This window comes from Monosiga brevicollis, genomic scaffold (assembly GCF_000002865.3).
Source record: "Monosiga brevicollis MX1 MONBRscaffold_2 genomic scaffold, whole genome shotgun sequence".
Taxonomy (NCBI): domain Eukaryota; class Choanoflagellata; order Craspedida; family Salpingoecidae; genus Monosiga; species Monosiga brevicollis.
The window spans coordinates 546,776-567,907 of record NW_001865039.1 but is presented as its reverse complement, the minus strand read 5'-3'; the positions used below and the strand labels follow the sequence as shown (position 1 = coordinate 567,907).

The 21,132-nt window shown below is 55.8% G+C and overlaps 2 protein-coding genes across 2 annotated transcripts; one reads left to right on the top strand and one right to left on the bottom strand.

Moving 5' to 3' along the window:
• Positions 1-83: 83 nt before the first annotated feature.
• MONBRDRAFT_35438 (uncharacterized protein) lies at positions 84-2,277 on the bottom strand (the record flags this gene model as incomplete). Its single annotated transcript, XM_001742050.1, has 9 exons — positions 2,172-2,277; positions 1,997-2,051; positions 1,737-1,853; positions 1,509-1,635; positions 1,259-1,411; positions 1,074-1,144; positions 758-970; positions 469-621; positions 84-254 (listed from the first exon to the last, which is right to left on the bottom strand). Exons 3-9 carry the CDS (start codon positions 1,785-1,787, stop codon positions 84-86), a joined length of 939 nt encoding a protein of 312 aa, XP_001742102.1. The 5' UTR covers positions 1,788-1,853; positions 1,997-2,051; positions 2,172-2,277.
• Positions 2,278-3,215: 938 nt separating this feature from the next.
• On the top strand, positions 3,216-21,127 carry MONBRDRAFT_35437 (uncharacterized protein; the record flags this gene model as incomplete). The annotated part of the gene is made up of 17 exons (XM_001742505.1): positions 3,216-4,123; positions 4,333-6,148; positions 6,284-6,446; positions 6,585-6,790; positions 6,884-7,000; positions 7,427-7,570; positions 7,725-9,506; positions 9,645-9,831; positions 9,904-10,034; positions 10,229-13,872; positions 14,051-17,951; positions 18,220-18,942; positions 19,147-19,292; positions 19,645-20,119; positions 20,237-20,389; positions 20,530-20,656; positions 20,745-21,127. The coding sequence occupies 17 exons, from the start codon at positions 3,216-3,218 to the stop codon at positions 21,017-21,019; spliced, it is 14,898 nt and encodes a 4,965-aa protein (XP_001742557.1). The 3' UTR covers positions 21,020-21,127.
• Positions 21,128-21,132: the final 5 nt, after the last annotated feature.

Here is a 21,132-nt window from a genome sequence, read left to right as displayed (position 1 = left end):
AGCAAAATGTATCAAACAATCAACCTGCTGCATGCTTGCCAAGAGAAAAACAACAACACGATTCTGCGAGCAAAGGCAACCAATTACAAGCTCTCAAACAGGACAAGAAGATCGCGCAGCGAAATGACGCGCACAGGCGCGCCCTTGTTCAAAAGATACACGCGGCGCTTGTGAGCTGTCGATACCCGTCCCAGAAGGTCGCCAAGCGTATCTGTCTCCTCAGCAGTCAGCACCTCTGCATTGGAGCCCCAGCCCTGGGGGCGAGCAGAACAAGCGAGCGCGACCAGGGTGAGTTGTGAGCCCTTGCGCGAGAGGCAGGAGGTGGGTCACAAAATTGAAAGACTGCAGATACAAGGAAAGAATTACAAGAGATAAAGAGGAAAACAAAAACACACGACAAAACAAAAACACACAAGACGGAAGCCCCGAGGCCGGCCAACACAACAACGCGCAACAGGTGCAGCCTACCGGAAATTTGCTCATGTACACGAGAAACTGCCGGCAGGTCTGATTCAGCAGAAACATTTTGTTCGCCGCGGTGCTGATGTAGTACACAAAGCGGGCATCAATCTCGCCCAAGAGCTGGTCGCCGTCAGCCACAACGGGAATGGCAGAAACTTTCTGTGGATGAGTGATTGGAAGCAAACACCGCGCGTGAGAACTTGTCTTTGAAAACCGCCGCTGAGCGTCGAAGCGTGGAGCAGGAAACAAAAAACAAAAAAAAAACTGGCTTGCAGTCGCTGCCCCAAGCAATTACCTCTGTGCGAATCAGGTCAAATGCCGTCGTCACGGGTTGCTCAGCCGTCACAGAAAAAAGATCACGGGGCGCGCCGAGATCCAAATCTTTGAGGGGAGTCGCAGCCAGATCAGGGAAAAGGGCAGTCTTCTTTGCTAGCTGGCGCACAATGGCGCTCTGGCTTGCCATGTCCACCACAACGCCCGCATCATTGATGATGGGCACCCGCTTGGCCTATGCATGTCAGCAACCATACCCACCATGAGGCAGCCTGATATCACGGGCTGCAGAGGCCTGTTGGATGGGGAGATGTCTTGAAGGTCGTCGGACGACAAACCTTGGTATCAGCCATCCGGCAAATGGCTTCCTTGAGCGTGCAGCCCTCGGGAAGAGGGTCAAAAGGCAAGACTACAGCAAGGGTGGTTCGGGTCTGGTGTAAGCATCGCCATCAAACAATTGGCGGGAACTGTCGATTGGAGTGAAACGAGGAGCAATGAGTCGTGATGGGAGAAGGCTGCGTACGGTCAATGTCTCCGACGGCTTGATGGGCAAACTCTGAGGGGAGGGCGTCAAAGACGGCGCCGGCTTTGGCCTCAATCTGGTCGTCGATGGAGTCTTCGTCCACTTCCGCGATGGCAGCGGGGTGCTCAAAGGCTTGCAGCATCAAATCAACCACTGCAGTATGGACGTGCGAGCAGGAATATGCGGCGTCAGCGCCAGGTTTGAGTGTGTGGGTGTGAGAAAGCCGACTGGTTTGAATGTGACGACGAACCGCGCATGACATCAACAAGCCCGTGGTACTTGGGCGGGGTGCTTTCTTCAGCGACCGGACAGCTGAGGATAGAATGCCGATGGAAGAGTTCGACAACCGATCGAATAGAGTCACTGGGCTTGGCACACTGTGATTCGAGCCAAGAGGTTGAGGGCATCCCCCGGCAGCGCAGCACATGAGCGATGCCAGATCATCATTGGACGTGTGCACGCCTTGACAGGAGCATACCACAACGGCGCGCTGGGCCGCATGCTCCAGAGTGGCCGTCTCAAAAGACATTGGGGCAGTTTAAGAAGCAGAAGCAGAAGCAGAAGTAGAAGCAGAAGAAGATCCAAGGTCTATTCTCTGCTAGGTCGCCCGACGCGCACAGACCACGCCATGTGTGTCAGTGTGTGCAGGTGTGTTTTGCTCAAGCCCGTGCGTCATGCTCATGGGCTGATCATGGGCTGCTGGTCGCGGGCTGATCGCGGGCTCTGCCAGGGCCGTACTTTCGAGTGGAGTAGCAACGACAAGGCGCTGTTGTTCTTGACAGGATCGGAATATCTACTCAAACGAGGGGTGGCAGCCGATGTCAGGGGACAACACCCACGGTTGCAAAGCAGTCTCGGTTCAAAAGCAATCCCTGCATCATCAACCCCGCTTCAAAGTACGTAGAGTGCGCACCCCCGGTGTGTCTGTGTGTGCGTGTGTGCGACGAGTAGCACCTCACAGCTACTACGACGTGTGTCGGCACCTCGCCTCAGAGAGAAGATGAGAGAGAGAGAGAGAGGGTCGCAAAAAAGTGCACAAAAGGGCATTAAAGTGCATCAAAGAGCACACCTTTATGATGATGGCACACACTCCATTCAGTCCTGAAGAGAGAGAGAGAGAGAGAGAGAGAGAGAGAGAGGAGAGAGAGAGAGAAAGGTCAAGGTGTGTTACATCACGTCCCAAGGGGTTGCAACGGATGGAACAGGGGAACAAGTGTTGGGATTATATTCCAGAACAACAGATGTTCTGGCCCTTCACAACCAGAAATGCCGGTGTAAAAAGTATTTTTTCGCTCTCTCGCCACCCGACTGTGTTTCTGTGTGTGTCTGTGCATGTGTGACTGCGCCCCTCCCTCTCTCTCTCAATCTCTCAGTCCGGCTCTACTCCGTTAGTGACCGATTGATTAGGCCGCTTGCTCCATCTATCCCTCAGAACACAAAGCAACCCTGCCGTCATAGGCGCGTCAAGGTCCGAGACGCCCCTTGCTTTAACCCTCGTGCTTCACGAGGTCGGCCTCGCCTGAAGAACAGAGCCCTCACGTCACTTTGCGCACTGTCGGCTGCAGATCAACGACCAAACTGCCGATCCTTCAGCCCTGTTGCTGGACAGGGAGGGGGTGTTTTTTTTCCACATTGTGAAGTTGCCTAAGGTACCACACGGACGAAGGATGCGCGATGTATCGTTTGGGCCGCCCTCCGCCCGTGTCCATCTCGCTGGGTGCTGCCCTCACAAGCCTCCTGCTCCTGCTCGGCCGGGCTGTCCGCAGATAGTCACTCGTACTCAACCTCCGTTCTCTTCGAAAGTGGGTCGGGTGGCACGGGCTCGTCATGCTGCTGGCAGCGCCTTGCCTCATTGATTCGTAAAACGCAGCCACTCGCCATCGCTCCCTGACTGTCGCCACTTCCGGCCCCGCGCATCGCGCCGGCGTCTGCGTCGCCTCCCATCGCGCCAGAAGTCATGGCCTCGGATGCGCGCTTCACCTGGCTCGATCGCCGCGTCGGCTCTTCTCTCAGTACATACCTGACGCTGAGCAACAGTGATGAACGGCAGATCAACGCTGTCCTTGAGTTTTTTAACCGCATCGATCTGCGTGCCCTCTTCGTCTGGCTATCCAAGGACAATGGACCTCAAACACTGCTGGCCGACGCAGAGCCGCCGCATCTGCACCACTCGGGCAAAATCGTTGTGTTTCGCAAGCGTCATACTGCAGGCACCCTGACTGCCGCCAACATCGCCGTGGATACCATCACCTGTGAATATCGCAACTCGGCTTGGGATGAGGTGGTGGACCTCAGCGAACAGATTTACGTTCCTTGGCTGGCCATGGCCATCCAACAGCACGCCAATGATCCTGCCCACCCCCGTGTCATTAGCCTCCGCAAGGCTTTTGACAACTACCAAAAGTTCCTGGCCACACTGCAGGTCACCCATGGTCAGGTCCTCGATGATGTCGTTCTTCCTTTGCCCATCAGTCTTGAGCACGTCTTCCTTCAGACGCAGGCCGACAGCAAGGGAACCTCCACTACACACCTGAGCAAGCGTGATGCCGTACCTGTCATGGGCAGAGACCGTTTGCATGCCCTCGAGGGCATTGTGGTCGTGTGGTCCCGTGTCATCCGTAGCACTCTTCGTGCAGGACGTCAGACCCTTGTGACGGAGCCGAATACCGGCCCGCTGGCAGAGGTGCAAGCACTCAAAAAACACGCCGATTCTCTGCAAAGCTTGGTTCATCAGCTCGTACACAAGCCCATCGTGGGCCAACTTCTAGACGTGTTGATTGACGTTGCATCACCCATGGCCTACAGCTTTGCAGCGCTGGAAACAGAGCTTCGCCAGGCCTTGGTGACCACACGCTTAAATCTCAGGTGAGATTGCGTGAAAACCTCGACCTGACTTTATCTTGTTGCCTTCCTCAACTCTTCAGTCCTTTGCGCTATCGCCGATGCACATTGTGTCTGAATACCAGACGCCACTCTGCCGCCGCATGACTCACGATTGGCCGCCTTGCTGTCTTGTGTTTGCATGCTTGTGGCCTCCGTCACTTTCCAATCTGCTTCATCTCTCCGTTGTACAGAATGCTACAAGCCTGCCAGCCCTTTTTTGAAGCCCTGGAAGAGGGCGACTTAACGGCTGTTAATCGCTCCCTGCGACCGCTCTTACATTGTCTCACTTTACTTTGGCGCCACAGCGAGCGCTATCGCCAGCCGTCCCGACTGCAAGCAGTGCTACGCGCCATTTGCAACAAACTCATTCGGCGCTGTCAGGCCCACGTAGCCACCGCGCAGGGCAGCGAATTTACACCTCGGATTACGCGTCGATTGCGTGATGCACTTCGAACTTGTGCCTTGATGCGTGGCTCCTATTTAGACGCCCGCCAAGCTGCGCTTGCCCGGCCCACTCAACCTGACGACCTTGTGGTCGTTTCCGATCGTGAGCTCGCCGAGCCACGTGCCACACCCGCCGGTCTCGCGGAACAAAACACTCTGACAACGGATGACGACGCCCAAACTCGGCGCATGCGCCGAGGCGAGGTGCACAAAATGCTCGTGCCCAACGCCGATCGCGAACACGAGCGCCAGCGACAGCAGGATGAAATCACGCAGGCAGCCACCGCTGCCTGGCCAGACCGCACGCATGAGACCTTTGCGCGCCTCAATGCGTTTATGGAGCGGTGCAACGATGTGCTGGATATAGCCGAGGCTGCCATTCAGCTTGACACCCTTCGCGACCTGCAGCTTGGAGGCCCGCGCGGCAGTACTCTCAGCGACGGCTTGCACGAGCTTCATATGAATCACGTCCCTATCATTGAGGCCTTCAAGCAGCTGAATTTGGACGTTTTGGACATTGACAACGAAGCTGATAAATTTCAAAAAGGGTTTTTTGCCTTGCAACTTGGTTTCAAGGACATTGAACAGCAAGTCGTGGCCATATTGCGCCTAGGTTTTCAATCATGCTACACGCTCACGGACCGCCTCAAGCTGACGACCATGGTGGACAATCTCATGCAGCGCCATCCCATCGCACGGGGTCTTGAAGCGCATGTGGCAAAGGTCATGGACGATACTTTGGAGGAACTGCGGGCCTGTGAGGCTGGCTTGGATGCCATTGACAACGGCCCGGAACATCGGGTGCCCACCTTGCATCAAACTTTCCAAAGCGACGACAGCCTTGCCGCCTTTGATGGTGTCATGGCTCATCGTCGGCGAGTATTTGCACTGCAGGCCCTCCTGCCGTCTCATACTCTGGGTGAAGTCAAGCAGGAGATCAAAAGCACCATTCGTCGCCTTCTCGCGCGAACAAGCACCGAGCTGGCGGCGATACAGGGGCGTTGGATAAAAGCACACGAGGCACAGGCGGACCCGACCGCCAATGCTTTTCGTCGACCGCTCTTGCTCGAGCTGCCTCCATCTGCCGGCATCTTGGCGCCCAGATTTGTCGTCAACCTTACCGAGAGTGAATTGCACTTCTTGCACGAGCTACAGGGTGCCATGGCGCGCTCCTGGAACCTGCCGTCGGCTTTGGAAGAACTGCAGCCCATAGCTCAGGACTTGATCCAAACCCATACCATGCTTCAACGTGCCCTCGTCACTTACCATCGCGTGGCTGCTGAAATCTCCGACTACCAGCGTGATATTCTTCGCGACGCGCTGCCCCGTGCTGTTGCCATCCTGCGGGAGGGGTGCGTGCAACGCATTTTCTTGAGTGCCGATGTTCCCGATTTTCTACAAACGCTGCGAATTCAGGTTGTCAAGACCTTTGAGCCAGCGCTTGATCTCATTCAACGGGCTCAAGGTGACATTGAAAACCGCATCGCTCAGTGGAAGGCACACTGCACTGTGCGCTCCATTCTTGTGCCCACGTCGCCTGCCCCTCCCTTTCGCGAGCTGCAGGTGCGATTGTACATTGGGTGGTGCTCGCGGCCCTTGCTGAATCAACGTGACCATTTATGACGAGCAACCCTTGCTTTCGCGCACTCATATTTTTTTTTGCTTTTGCCATGGGCACAACCACGAAACCGTATGCAGGCTCACTTGGACGAGTTTTTGTCTCGGACACAAGCCATGTTGCTTCGGGACAGCAACGCTATTGGACGTCTCTTGGAGGAAATTCATCAAGCTTGCTTTGTGTCTCGCTCATCACCAGACTGGACTCGCTATTTGACCACCATCAATGACCGTGTCCAGGAAGGTTCGTCACGACTCATTTGTCCCTGCTTTCCCAGCGCAATCGCGCGCAGTCAAAGGCACATCTTGGATCATGCGTGCAGCCCACGGGGGCACAGTGCCACGTGCAATCTCATTTGGAAATGTGGTTATTCACCCATAGGATTGCAAGCGTGCACGCTGCAGCTCTTGAATGAACTGATGAGCACTGTCTGCAAGGTTTCATCGCCCAAACAGACACGGAGTCGGCATCGGGTGTCTTTCCAAGCGGACCAGCTGGGCGAGGGCTCCCGCTTGATGCGTGCCGATTCTTCCCTCGGCGTGACGGGCGCCTGGGCCGAGCCGGCACCTGCACTCATGCGCATCGAGGTTAGCCATGGCTGCAATCTGTCTTGACAAGTTTTGCAAGATCCATACGAGTTGCTCATGACGGGGGACAATCTTTTCTCAACTCCCATATAGGTCCTGCTGGTGCATGACGGTATTGTGCATTCTCCTGCATTGCGCGAGTCCGACGCGGGCCAGCAGTACTTGCCGCTCATTGCTGCCTGTCAAGGCTGGTTCGACTCTTTTCTTGAGGTGAGACTTCCGAGACCATCCCCATCGCTCTTGGTATCTTCTTCCAGAGCCACCAAATTTCCTACTGTTCACTCAGTTTTCTGTTGGCTGTCATATACGTTTGCTATTTGCTATGATAAAAGCTCTCCACTTTTGTCGAGTCACCAACAGGAGCAGATTTCCATGCCACTTTCAAGCACCACCCTGAGGTTGAGAGCCTGCGCAGTCGGTGTCGTCAGCAAATTGAGCGTCAGGTACGCGCATGCTGCTTCATTGCTCACCCGAACAGCAAGACACATCTGGTGCTTGAGGTTCCTCCTCCCCCCTTGTTTTCGTGTATCGCCACGAGACAAGCCTCATTTTTGTCGGGCTCTTCTGTCCACCCCTTCTTGATGTGCTTGTGGGCATTTACTTGTCAACTTGCCTTGGATGATGACGGGCACACAGGCGGCTATTGCGCTGGCAGCATTGGCAGCATTTGAGCCTTTTCGCTGTCTCTACAACTTGGACCCGGGCGCAATTTTTCACGATTTTCTGAGCTCCCGCGACGCCATTCTCCGCAACGAGGGCATGCGCCAACTGGCGGAGAAAGTACGTTGTGTGGACTGTGCGGCTTGTCATTGTTTGCCTTGCTTTGCGCAAAGACGAGGGTCTCGCACGGCTGGCATACCCGTTTCGACACGGTTCATATTGCAGCTCTGGGCCTGATCATGTGATCTCGCGGTCTTGGCTTGATGACGCATAGGTGGACGTACCAATGATAGAGTCGCGCAACACCTCGCGCAAGTTTGGCTCGAACCTGTTTGGTCGACGCCACGACTTGGCCACCTTGTCTGAGGGTCAACAGGAAGCAGAGGCACCTTCGTCGCGACCGGGCAAGCTTTCGCGCTACGGCAGTGAGAGCCAGCTGAACATGCGCGTTCCGACGCTTGAGGAGATTGCTACCTGCCTGCGTGTGTTCTCGGCCGCAGCCGAGCAACTGCACGCCACCTCAGATTCGATTGACTGTGGTTTCTTTTCCCTTGATCTGCTCCCGCTCCTGTCCACTTTACGAGCTCGGGCCTCCAACTGGCGCTTCACGTTTGGCCGCTTTGTCTTGGACAAGGCCGAGCGCACCATTGTGCGGCTGAGCAATCACCTCAGTTTGGCTCATGCCGGCACTGTAGACTTGCAGCACAATCTTGACGTTTCCTTCATGAGCATTTTGTCCTTTTTTCACGAGGTTGCAGCGCGGCAAGATGAGATTGAAGGCAAACTTGGGCCCTTGCACCGCAGCCTTGAAATGTTGCGCGAGCACGACCTGCACATCTCGACTGAGCTGGCTGAAATCTACCGAACCTTACGTCCCCGGCTCAACGCCATTCTCAAGGTTTTGGATGAGCTTAAGCTGGCACTTGCGCCACGCTTTGCCCGAGAGGGCCAGCGCATCAAAGAACAATTGGCACAATTCGAGGAAAAATTACATGCTGCATACAACAACCTGCTATCCTGTTCAGCCTTTTCGCGGCACACGAACACCGATGAGGCACGCGAGCTGATCGCAGAGCACAGCTCTCACGTGGAGCAGCTCGAGGCTGAGGCGCGCGAGCTCACGCAGCTGCAAAAGCTGACGGGTTATTCCATTGTTGATTTTGATCGTCTTCATGCCGTCGAGGAGCACTTGATTCACTTGGATGAGGTCACAGGACTGCGAGATTTTGTGGCTCGCGAGCTGGATCCTTACTTGGACATGGCTTGGACACAGGTGGATCTGAGTGAGTTTCGACAAACAGTGGAGGCGAAGCAGGCTCTGATAGACGAGCTACCGGCCCCTGCGCGCAGCTGGGACGTGACACAAGGCGTGGCCGAGACGTTACAGGCTTTGCAGAGTGCCATTCCAGCTCTAGAGAGCCTCAACTCGGACCATCTCCGTTCAAGGCATTGGAAGCGACTTTTCCAAGAAACAGGTAATGAGGATATCCACGACGATGCTGTCGTGCGCAGCTGGCCTTTGCGTCAACTTGTGGCCTGGTTACCGGCGGATCGACACGATCTGGTAAATACGGTTGTTCAAACTGCTCATGACGATCTCAAGTCTGAAGTTACCCTCAAGTCTTACGATGAGCGCTGGATGACATGCGTTTTCCGGATGCGCACGTGGACTGCCGGTGTTCGCCATGCCGGTGAGGCCACGTCCTTGGCCCTAAAGCCCGAAGATGTCGGGGCTAATGCGGCTGCTTCAGGCGCGCTGTCCCACACCTCGGCCATCTACCTCGTTGAGGGTCTCAATGACGTCTTCAATATGATCAAGGAGCACCAGCAGCTCCTCACCGGTCTCAGTCAGGACGCTGGCTCCCGAGTGCTGCGAGGTGAAATTTCAGACACTCAGTCCAAGCTTCGGAATATTGAGACAGTTGTGCTGGAGCTCAGCGGTGTGCAGCGGCTGTGGTTGCAACTTTTGGAAGTTTTTTCTACCGAACCCAGCGACCAGCAGGGCGCGGGCGCTGTATCCTCTGTGGCTCAGCTCATGGCCCGCAGAAAGACGAGGGTGCGTGCACGCTTTTTGTTGGACCGTTTGCAGGAACCCACCGAAGTATTTGACAGCCTTTTTTTTTTTTTTTTTTTTTTTTTTTTTGCCTGCCCTTGCAATATTTTCACGCATTGTTATCGCTTGTTGTTTCATTAGGGTTCCGTTGCGAGTCACCGGCATTCTTCACAAGGTAGCAATTTCAGTTGGGGCGAGAAAAAGTCCGTTCTCATTTCCGAGCTGCCCAAGGAGGCAGCGCTGCTGCTCAAGGTCCACAACGATCTGCGTGCATTGCTCTTCAGCGTCAGCCGCGATCCTGCAGTGCTGAGCTTCTGCCTTCGCCCAGGTAAGCAGGCCTGTCAGTGTAGGGGCACACATGTGCAAGCTAATGCTGAACCTTTGCGGTGGCTTGTGGCAGGAATTTCGCAACTGCTTCAAAACTACCACAAGAGCCTCCTGACAGTGGCGTCTGGTGTCATGGCTCACCTGGACTCGCGCCGCGACACTTTTGGACGGTTTTTCTTTTTGTCGCGCGCCGATCTACTGCAGGTGTGTGTGTGTGTGTGTGTGTGTGTGTGTGTGTGTGTGTGTGTGTGTGTGTGTGTGTGTGTGTGTGTGTGTGTGTGTGTGTGTGTGTGTGTGTGTGTGTGTGTGTGTGTGTGTGTGTGCTTGTGCTTGCCTATTTGCCAACACTCAATTGCTTTTGCTGCGCGCCTTACTCATGTCCGTGGGTACATGCTTAGGTGCACTGCGAAGCGGGTCACCCCGAACTCATTAACAAAAGCATTCACAAACTGTATCCGGAAATTGGGCGGTTGTTGCTTGAATATCAGGGTCGAACTGCAGAGATTCGTGCCGTTTACAGCACTCTTGGCGAGCGCTGGGACCTTGATGTACCCGTGCCCATCTTGGGATCGGCGGCACGCATTCTGGCCAGCCTTGATCGGTCCATGCGCGTCTCCCTTCGCCACCAACTCTTCTCGCTCCTCGAGGACGGTGTTGAAGAGCTATCGGCACTTGACCGTGAAGGCCGCGTTCGCACTGACTTTACCATGAATTGGATCAATGATCGAGCAGCACAAGTCGTCTTTGTGTTCCTCGTCTTGCAAGCTTCTCAGGAGGAAGAGCAAGCCTTGACGGGCCACTATACCGTGGATGCAGTGCGAGCAGCCCGTGATCGCCAGCTTCAAGAAGTCGCCACGCTGCTTTCAGGCGCCACCTCCAAGGCCGATGAGCACAAACTGTACAACATCATGGTTGCCCTCACTTACTTACGCAGCCGCCTGGAGTGCTTTCCGGGCCAGGAGCGTGCGAACGCGACCTATGTGGAAAATCGCTTGCGTTATTTGGTCAGCGCAGATGAAATCCATCTTGCCAGCGGCCCACTGCGAGAGGTTTATGCCCATATCATGCAAGACATCGATACCATCCAGCTTTTGAACCTTGAGACAGAGGCCGATGCCGTTCGCTTGCTTTGGACGAACCAGCTGGGAGCATTCCCGTTGTTGCTCAACACGCCAGACCAAGATGCCCAGCGCTTGGTGCAGCTCACGGCCCTTCTAACAGGCCGAGCTCATGTCAAACTGCTGGCACATGCTGATGCTGAACGTCAGCAATTTGCTCACGCGCTGGCTGGTCTCACTCGGTACCCAGCCGCCGTGTTTGTCAAACACATGGACCAATTATCCGCCAATTTGATGCCTGATGTTGCCGCCTTGTTGGATGCCACAACGCGGGCCATGCAGTCAAAGCAAAAGTCGTTTGAGCTCCTTGATTCGACTGTACAGCTGGATGGCATGCCCTTGCTCGTCACCAGCATGGCCAGTACTCACGTGCCCGCACTGTTGCGAGCCAGCTGCCGTCCGTTATCTCCTGTGGACGGCCATGCGGGGGCTTCAGACTGGCCGCTGCTGCTCCGTGCTCACGTTGTGATTGGTGGTGCGCAGCATGCCGGTCTTCGGCTTGCTCTTGTGGAGTTGCGTCGGTTGCTCTCTTCGATGGAGTCGCGCAATACTGAGCATGCGCTTCGTCGCATGTTCGAGCTGTTCAACGCTGCTAGATTAACGGCTTTGACGCATGGTGCCTGGCGTAGTGAGTCAGGCGAACAGGCCAAGGAGCTCATGTTGCACTGCTTCTGGTTTACACACGGGCGTTCTTTAACAAGGGCTGAGGATCGAGCTGTGTTGCGCGCAGCTGTACAGCACTATGGCGTGAGCCTGGGTGCCCCAGATGGCATGGATTGTGATGCGTCCAGCATCAATGGACGCGCGCTAGAAGCGGATATCAAGGCGCTGGCCGATGTGTTTCAGCTTGACCTGCAAGCTAGCCATTTTCTATCAGCTGTACGCCAGTATGAGAATCGCGATCGAACGAGTCTGACACCTCATTCGCTGGATCTGCGCCATCTGGCTTTGCTTCTTGACCTTCACCCAGTAGCGCATGTGCGCGCCAACAGCGCACGCGATGGTCTGGCTCTGGTCGAACAGTTGCGTGCGGCTTTGCAGGGTCTGCACCTGCATACGCAAGTGCAGGTTGTGTTGCCCTCTGCCTTTGCCGGCAACGGCTTTGCGGGTGAAACCCTGGACCAATCGCTTTGGGCCTCGCTGCTTACGCACCGGTTCAGCGATAGCGCAGATGCCCAAGAGCGTGACCCGACTGCTGAGCCAGAGGAGGAACTGGCACATTTGCAAATCGTTGTGTTGCTCGGCGTGCTGTCGCCTGCCATGCGCGATAGCCTGTATCAAGTGAAGACCCAGCGGCGCATTGTGTTGCCGTGTGGCAGCAGTGCACGCTTGGATGAGTGTGCACGCGTCATTTGGCTGGACTACGAGCCATCGGTCACCGGAGACGAGCTGCCCGATCTTGCACTGCTTGGATCGCGTGTCTATTGTCGTCGCTCTCAGGTTCTTCGCGACCTCGAGGCACTAGTGGCTTCTGATGGGGTCGTGGGTGTGAACCTCGAGGAACTAGCTAATATAGCAGCTGAATTCTGTGACACCTTTTCCGCTTTGCGTACTACCGTGCCCAACGCTTTAAACGTCACCTCCGTCCTTGAGACCTGGCGAGACCTCAGTACTTCTTTGTTTGGGGTCGTCCAAGATGAGCTAGGCAGCGATCTGGGCTCACACATTGCTTACGAGTGCTTGGGTGTGGCTCTCGTTTGGGCGACAATTTTGTGTATTGATCGTGAGTGCGAAGAAAACTGGGAACCTTTGGCACAGGCAGACCGCTTCCTGCGCTCGCGTCTGGCTCAATTTGACGTGCGCTTCGTACCTGAAGTGCCGATCTGGCAGCAACGACCAGGTTCTGCTGCCGGCATTACCACCTTTGCGCACATGACGACCGAACCCATCATCACGACTCGCAAGGCAATTGCAGAACACGACCAAGACGAGGTCTTGGTGGCAACGCCAGAAGTGGAGGCCATTCGGTTCGTGGCTGCCTTATGCTTGCGAGCCGGCCGCAACGTCGGTCTGAGTGGACCCAGCGGTTCGGCCAAGTCCCGAATTTTGGAGACGCTCAGCGACATGCTCACAGATATGACAGGTGCCGAGCGAGCTGCCGTTCACTTGAGTTGCACGCGCCGCTTGACTGGTCAAGCCGTTTGGCAGAACATCCGTCGTCACTTTGATATGGGGTCAGGCTTGGAGTATGGTCCCGCAAGTCGCAAGGCAGGGGTTTTGGTGGTGTTGGACGACGTTCAAGACTTGGCCTCGCCCACTTGTGACGTCATGCAGGTTTTGCATCAGCTAGCAGTCGTGCGAATGGTATTTGACAGTGAGAGCTTTCGCTCAGGCCTCGGCCGTCAGCTTCGCGGCTTAGTCTTGGCTTTTGCTACGACCACAGATCCACTCGCGCTGAATACCCAACTCAAGCTTGACTCGAATTTGGCCCAAAATTGTTTGGTTTTGTCCTTGACTACACCACGCGTCGATATTATGCAAAACGTTATGCAAGCCACCATCAAGCGACACCTTTTGCAACCGGATGGCTATACGCAGGTGTCCATGCGTGCTAGCCAGTCTGGCATGCCTTCAGCAGAGCCGAGTGTGGCTTGGGCTTCGCCACTGGCCCAGTGTACCTGCCACGTGCACGAGGCTATCCTGGGTGGCTTTGGTGTCGCTCCGCATCGCCTTCTTTATCGGTGCGCCGCTCATAAAAGGCCTTTTGCATTGCATTGTGCCCTGCTGCTGCACGTGACTTTGCTTTTGCTCACCGTATTCTTGCTTTGCTTTAGATTCACGCCACACGATGTCATGTCCGTGGCCGCGGGACTATGCTGTGCCCTTTCTCCATTGGCCTCAGAGGTCGCAGCGGTTCGAGTCTGGGCCGCGCTGATGACGGCTGTGTACGGTCTGCGCATGGCCGTCACAATCGACCAGCATCGGTAAGTTTGGGCATGCTTCAAGCCCATTTCGAGTGGCACGAGTGCTGGAAAGGGCTGGGAGCCGGGAGCCAGAGTCAAGGTCAAGACAGAGTTCAAAGTGTGATGCCCGTTGCAAAGCCGTGTCTTGTGCGCGCATCATGATCAAACTCATCTACCGATCCGGAACTCGCATACATAGTTTTCAAGAATTACTGCGTCGGGCAGTCAAGCAAACGTTTGCCCGAGCCCTACTTGACGAGGCCAGTGCCGTGTGGCTCAAAGAGAATGTGTTCTACTCCGAGAACCTGGCTACCTCGGGCACGGTGGCTGGCGTTAATGGCATAGTGGCTGCACACGATGCTGACGGTGGCAAAGCCGCGCAAATTCTACGCGGCCTCATGGAGAATGAGGTCAAGGAGTGCGCTCAGCGCTACAGTGCATTTCACCTGCATCTGGCACAATCGCACCTCCACCACATGTGTCACATGTTGTCAAGCAGCGTGGCGCGCTTGCCACGCACGGACTTTTGGCTCTTTGGCCACGAATGCGTCAATGCTATGCGCCTACATGCGCACATTGCTGGGCGGCGCCTGTGTGTGGCTGAGGGCCTGGACGCCGGTGATGGCGGACGTCGGTTTCAGATGCACTTTGTCGAGCTCCTGATGTTATCAGCCACGCGAGATGAGCGCATCACTTTTGCTGTCGACTCCAATCAAGCGTCGATTGAGGTCTTGGATGTCATTGCATCATTTGTCACTGGCAAGGACGTTTCAGACCTACTGAGCACGGACAACCTGGTGGCCGTCTCGACTTTGGTGCAGCCTCGCGTCGTGGCCCTTGGCATGGTCCCCACTCAGCGCAATATCATGCTGTGGTTCCATGAGAACGCGCGCCGCAACCTCCAAGTGTGCCTATTTACATCAGACGACGGCGTCCGACGCCTCGATGCGACACAGCACGTCTTGCGCAGCCATCCGCGCTTAGTGCAGCACATTAACATTGTTAACTGGACTTCGGCCAATCTCAAGGATTGGACATTCCAGGCTTCTCAAGTGTTGGGTACTGGGGGTCTTGCGGAGGCTGAGGTTGCTGTCAAGGCCACTCTCTTTGGTCGATGCCATCAAGCTGCCTGGGAGACAGCGCAATCGTTGCCTGGCAGCCACTACCTTGATCCTGCGCTCAAACCGGCCCTGGATGATGCTGCACACTGGTTCCTTCGCTTCGATGAGCTGTTGAGTGCCTACTACAGTGCGCGGCTGGCACGATTGGAGCATGGTGTGCAAATGACCATCAATGCCGAAGCGCATCTGTCCGAGCTGCGGGCTCAACATGAGCGTCTCGAGGGTTTACTAAAAGAGCGGGACAATGTGGGCCTGCGACTCTTGGCCCAGCTTGGACGAGACGTTTCAGCTCAGCGCAAGCTGCAGCAGGCAGTGTTGCGCAAAGAACGCGAAATTGCCGAGCTTGAGGAAAAGGTTGCGCCACTTCTCGTTGAGTATGAGGAGGCCATGAGCGTCACGCGCGGGCACGTGGAAGCCTTGCGGGCCCTCGTAGATCAAATTGGCCAGGATCAACTTCGCGAGGTCCAAGCCATGAATCGACCACCTGACGCCGTCGAGTCGGTCTTCGCGGCCTTGCTTCTCTTGCTTTTGCGCGGCAGCAACGATACGCCGTTATCGGACAGTGAGCTGGTCTGGCGCACCGGAGGCCGACGTTTGTGTGCGGACGCCGAGAAGCTACGCCTCCAGTTGCATGCATGTGAGGTGGCCAAAATATCCGAGGCCCGCTTGAACGAGATTCAAGAGCTGTTGGAAGATGCCGAGGTGGTGAAGATGCTCGCAGCAGGTCCTGGCACCAGCTCACCGGAAACAAAGCGGGAGGTCACGACGCCGGGCCGCATAGCTTCACCACGCGACTCTCGTCATATTCCGGCTTGCGTGCACGTCTTAGCGCGTTGGGCCAAGGGCGCGCTAATTCTACATCGTCAACTGAACAACCACACTCGCGCGAAGGAAATCCAAATCAACGGGCTGCGGCGTCTCATGCATGATAAAACCGAAGATCTGCGAAGTTTGCGTCAGAGTAATGGCAGCCTTGAGAAGCGCGTGGCCACATTGCGTGCCAATGTCGTGACCTCGACTCGTCAGCGCAACGACGACGCTACAGCATTGGCACAACTGGGTGACCAGCTGGAGCAAGCTCAAAACTTTTTGCGTTCCCTCGAGCTCGAGAAGCAGGAATGGAAGGCAGCCATTGAACATATTCGAAGCGTGCAGGTGCGCCATACGGGCGATTGCCTCGTTGCATCACTTGCCCGCTCGTATTTGCCGTGCTTTCCCGAGGCAGCGCGGACACCACTGCTTGCGACCTGGCTAGACATTCTAGCCGGCAACAGTTTGAGTGTAAGCCATGTGCCAGCGACCAGTGGCGCGCCGCTTGAGGAGATTCTTCAGGGTTTGTTTCCTTTGATGGCACGAGCCGAGGACAAGCTTGCTGCGGACATTTTTTGTGACACCAGCGCCCTTTTCGTTAACCGGGCTGCAATCACGTGCTCGACGCATTGGTCTTTGGCGCTAGATCCAGACCACATGACTCAGCACCACGTGATGAGTATGTATGCAGCTTCGGGTGGTGCACGTGCTGTTGATATGCGAATCGGCGCCACTTCGTGGGAACGCTTGGAAACGGAGCTCGACGAAGCATTGGCATGCAGTTCTGTCGTGCTCTGCACCCACGCGCCCGCACGCCCGAGTCCCGAGTTTGTACAATGGCTGCGCCGCGCGTATCAACGATCACGCAGCGGACATTTGAGTTTTGAACTTGACGATGCCGGACACGTTGCCTCAATTCACGGAGGAGCTGCCACCGCTTCAATGGCTGGCGCCTCCACCCAAGCCGTGTCCATGGTCGCGCCTGGTGCGGGCCATGCCTCTGCTGATTTGGCGAACACGTCTGGCCATGGCCACCTGCCCAACGGCAATGCTGCGGCCAACTTGGTTGTCATGGGCCCGGCGTTGGACCAGGGTGCATGGTTTGCAGAGCTCGGAACCGTGTTGCGCCTTGTCAACTACGATAACCTCTCCGAGCCATCCTTGCAGGCCGTATTGGGCTCACTGCTTATGGCGCGTAGCTACAGCAACGCACATCACTTTGTAAATCAAACACTTTCCCAGCTGCAACAGCTCAAGCGCGCCATTGCTTCGGCCTCGCTCAACCTGGTCGACACTTTTACAGGCTTGGCGGCTGATGCCACGCGCGTGGCGGAGACAGTTGAGCTCAAAGCTGATTATGTCCGACAACTGGCCGAGCGCAAGCGCGATATGAGCCGAGTTCGTGTCTGGCAGACGGCTTGTCGCCAACAGATGCGGCCTCTTGCAATACTGGTGCATCTTTGCGATCGCATTCGTGGACTGAACAACGCATCATTCGTGCGCAGTCAAGACCTAGTTGAGCACTACTTGCGCCAGCTCGCCAAGGCCTCAGTCAGGCTGGGGTCCTCTCGACAACGCGGGCGCCCGAGTCACTCACACCTTACAGCCTCAAGCGGCGACGGTCTTGTCGGTGGTGGCGCCAGCCAGAACGGCAGCTCGGCGACTCCACGAATGTCGACTCCTGGTACGGAGGCTGGGAGCACCGGGCTTTGGCCCGCTGTTCGAGAGATTGTGGAGCAACTTTGTGCTACAGTACCAGATGCTCAGCGTGCAGCGATAGCTCAGGCAGCCATGCTCATGCTTTTACCCGTAACAAATGTGCTGGGCCGAGGTCTGCTGCAAGAACAGGAGCTGGACCTTGGTTTTGATCGGCCCCTGACGCCTGACGTGCTTCTCGAGGCGCCCATGAATCTTGAGAGCAATGCGCCATTGAATCCTTCAGACAATGCCTCGATTGCCTCCATGAGTGAAAGCGAGAGCAAGCTGACCGTACAGGCAGAGGTCAACGGCCAAGATTCCACATTAGTGCCGGCATTGTGGAGCGGAATGACGGCTCTTGGGGATGTGGGCGCTCCACGTCCACCAGAGCTTGAGTTTGCTTTGGGTGGATTTGAACAGCTCACGGCCTCCCCAGCCGTACCGCCCGTTCCATGGCTGAATGGCATGCAGGTGCGTAGTGTGAAGTGTTTGTGTACCAGCTCGAGCCTTCGCGTTGGCAGTGCGGTTTGCAAGACTCACCTTCTTGTTTCTATTACAACCACGCTCTTTGGTGCTCTTTGTTGTAGTGGGCTCGCCTTGAAGCGGTTGGAGAGTTGTTTCAGCAGCGATGCTCCGAGTTTGACTTGTTGGCAGAGGTATGGATTGGCCGAGTTTTGAGTTATTGTTCTATCCGGTTGCTGGTGAAAAGGTCTGCCTTACGCTTGGATTGTTCCCCCAGGTGCAAGGAGATGCCAGCTCTTGGCAGGCTTGGATCAGTCAGCCCGAGACGAGCGAGTGTCCGTTGCCTGAGTCTTTGGCGCGAACGCCATTGGAGCGCGAGTGGGCATCACTCTTGCTGAAGATTTGTCTGGATGGCACGCGGGCCACAGCTTTGCTGAGCGCCTTCCTGGAATGGATCGTCGAGAAAAAGCTCATGCCAAAGCTCATCTCGAGCGAGCAGACTCCAGATATGAGTACATTTGCTGATAATCATCCACGTTTGCTGGTAATCGCTCAGCACGAGCCACACTGGCCAGAGAATGAACGGATCGTGGTGGAGACTGAGATGGGGATTGCTATACAGCAAGTTTTGCGCTGTGGTAGTCTGGATGTTGGGGATTTGCAGCGAGCCTTGCGCCAGTGCGCGGCCACAGGCTCACCGCTGCTGATCGAACACCTTCACTTGCAACCTGGGCTTGTGCCAATTTTGCTGCGCTTTTTGCGACAGCAAAATGCACCAACTCAGCCATCGCCCACCCGCCGGACGTCACGGCCGCTATCTCGAGCGTCACGCACCTCCCGGCCCTCCACTGCCGATGCTGACGGATTCTTAGCCGATCCACGCCTGGCTGAACACGGCTCACGATTGGGTCCTTTTGGTGTGGTTGCCACTGTTGACCCGGACAGCGACCTCTTTCGGCACTCGGCCATGGCTGATAGTGTGGTCGTGCGCTTAGATCGGGTACGTTTCATGCCATTTTCTCCTGCTCGGCACGCCGCAAGTTGCTCGGTTTCCCCCTCCTTCTTTCTTGCTTTGGCCCTTGTGTTCTTGCTTTTTCCTCCCCTTCCCCCTGCCCCCTCCAAATGTATTGTGGCTGATGGGTGAAGATGATTCAGCATTCATTGGGGCGTGTCTTTTGTGTTGTGTCTTGGCCCGCTTGCACAGGAGCACGCATCGATTGGCAAGCGTTTGGCTCGATTTATCGGCCATCACGCTTCAGTATTTGACCAGGCCGATGATATGGCGGTCCGCGTGCGTGTGATCCAGTTATGCTTGCTTCATGCCGCGTCGCTCCTCCAGAGTCAAGGTCGGTAGGCCTTGTTTTGATAGCTTCAAATCGCCGTGACCTCCACTCACTCCCAATCTTCATTGGCGCTGACATTTTTTGTCTTTCTTTTCCTTCTCAAATTGGGGGTGTCGAGCAGGTGCAGGCTGCTTGCGCGGCACGGCCTCCTTTGACATCAATCTGCTGGCAGCGGTGTCAGCAGTCTTGAAGAATCGCGAAGCGGCTCAACCGACCCCAAACATGCCTGGCTGGGATGCGGAGACGTATTGTCTGTACGTCCATGGGTGCCTACGCGTTGCTTGTCACAAGCTCAGAACCATGTAGAACCACTCATTCAATTTCACTTGTATTTGCGGGAACTCGATTGTTTGTTTTAGGGCATATGGACGTGTTGATCACCGTGATTTCATTCGCCTGGCCGCACATCGTCTCGTGAGCGAAAGCACCGCGCCGCGCATTCGCGCCGTGTTGGAGCAACAACCTCCTGGCACTGCAGGCCTGATCTGTGTTTTAGAGGACGACGTCTTGCTCAATACTCTGCTGCAAGAAGTCACAGTTTCTGGCCTGGATGCGACGCCAGTGCAGCTGGCCATGCTGGGGGCTGTTGCAACCGACGGCCTACTCAAGCCTGGCCACGAGGATGAAGCATTGGACCGACACCGAGCGCGCAAGGTGGTGGAGGAAATTCAGGGAGCTCTGCATCGGATGAGCACCTCCCTGTCCTCGTTCCGGGCAAGATCAGAGCTCTACTTGTGTCGTCGCGAGGAGGAGCGCGCAGCGTTGGCGTTGCTTGCCATCAGTGCCGATTGTACCAAGCTAGGCGCAGTCTTGGCGCGCAGCCTGCATCTCTCGGTACGTGGACATAGATTCTGACCTTTATCCAAACTAGACGGGCAAGGATGTGGGTGCATTGATTGCTTCATATTCCATGCTGCCTGAACATGTCTTGTCTGTGTTGCTTCTTTTTAGACGGATGCGCAGCAACTGGCGACGGATCTTGTCCATGAGCACGTTCCAGAGCGGTGGCATTTGGCCCCTCGCCTTGATCTCCGCTGCGATCCCGTCACGTATGTCCGGGCACTGATCGAGGTCGTTGACCATCCTCTTCATGTTACTGAAACGGTGAGTTCGACTCTTTGGCTTTTGCATTTTTCACAAAAGCCAGAACCGAAAGTCATCGTTCTTCGGGGCTTTTTATTGTGACATTTATCCTTCCTGATGATCACAATGCTTCTGTTTGCGTCCTTTGGTCGGTATTGCAGTTGCCGGCACGCCATGTGCTGTCAGCACCACGCCTGGTGGGCCAACTTTATGCCAATCACCTTCTTGGCGAGGCACCTGGGAAGGAAACGAACACCGACGAGAACACCACTTTGTTGAGGCTGACGGGTAAGTCACGGACTGACCAGTTGCTGCGTTGACCTGGTACAGGTTGCCGGCTCACATGTGCCCCCGTCCCGCCCCTCATCGTGCCTAGGCGTCGAATTGGAGGTCTTACCGGGGGTGGAAGTAAAACCACCTATGCCGTTGTCTCTCATGCAGACGGCCCTAAAGCGTGGGCGTCCCGTAGAGGGCGTCTGTGCAGTGCCCGTCATTTTGTGTCACGCTGGCAAGGACCAGCAGCGACCAACCATTGCGTTGCCTTTTCTAAACAAACTGGGCTGGGAATGTGCTGTGGTGCGCTATCCAGTGGTCGATGATGCGCAAGGCCTGGCTTTGCTGGTGCATCAGGCCCATTTTGTTGCCCTTTGATAGCTGCCAGTGCAGTCTATGTCTTGATGGTCCTTGCTACCGCCAGCCATGTGCGCATGGCAGCGCTGCTCATGTCCATGAAGAAGTTTAAGCGATGCTGATCTCTTTTGTTT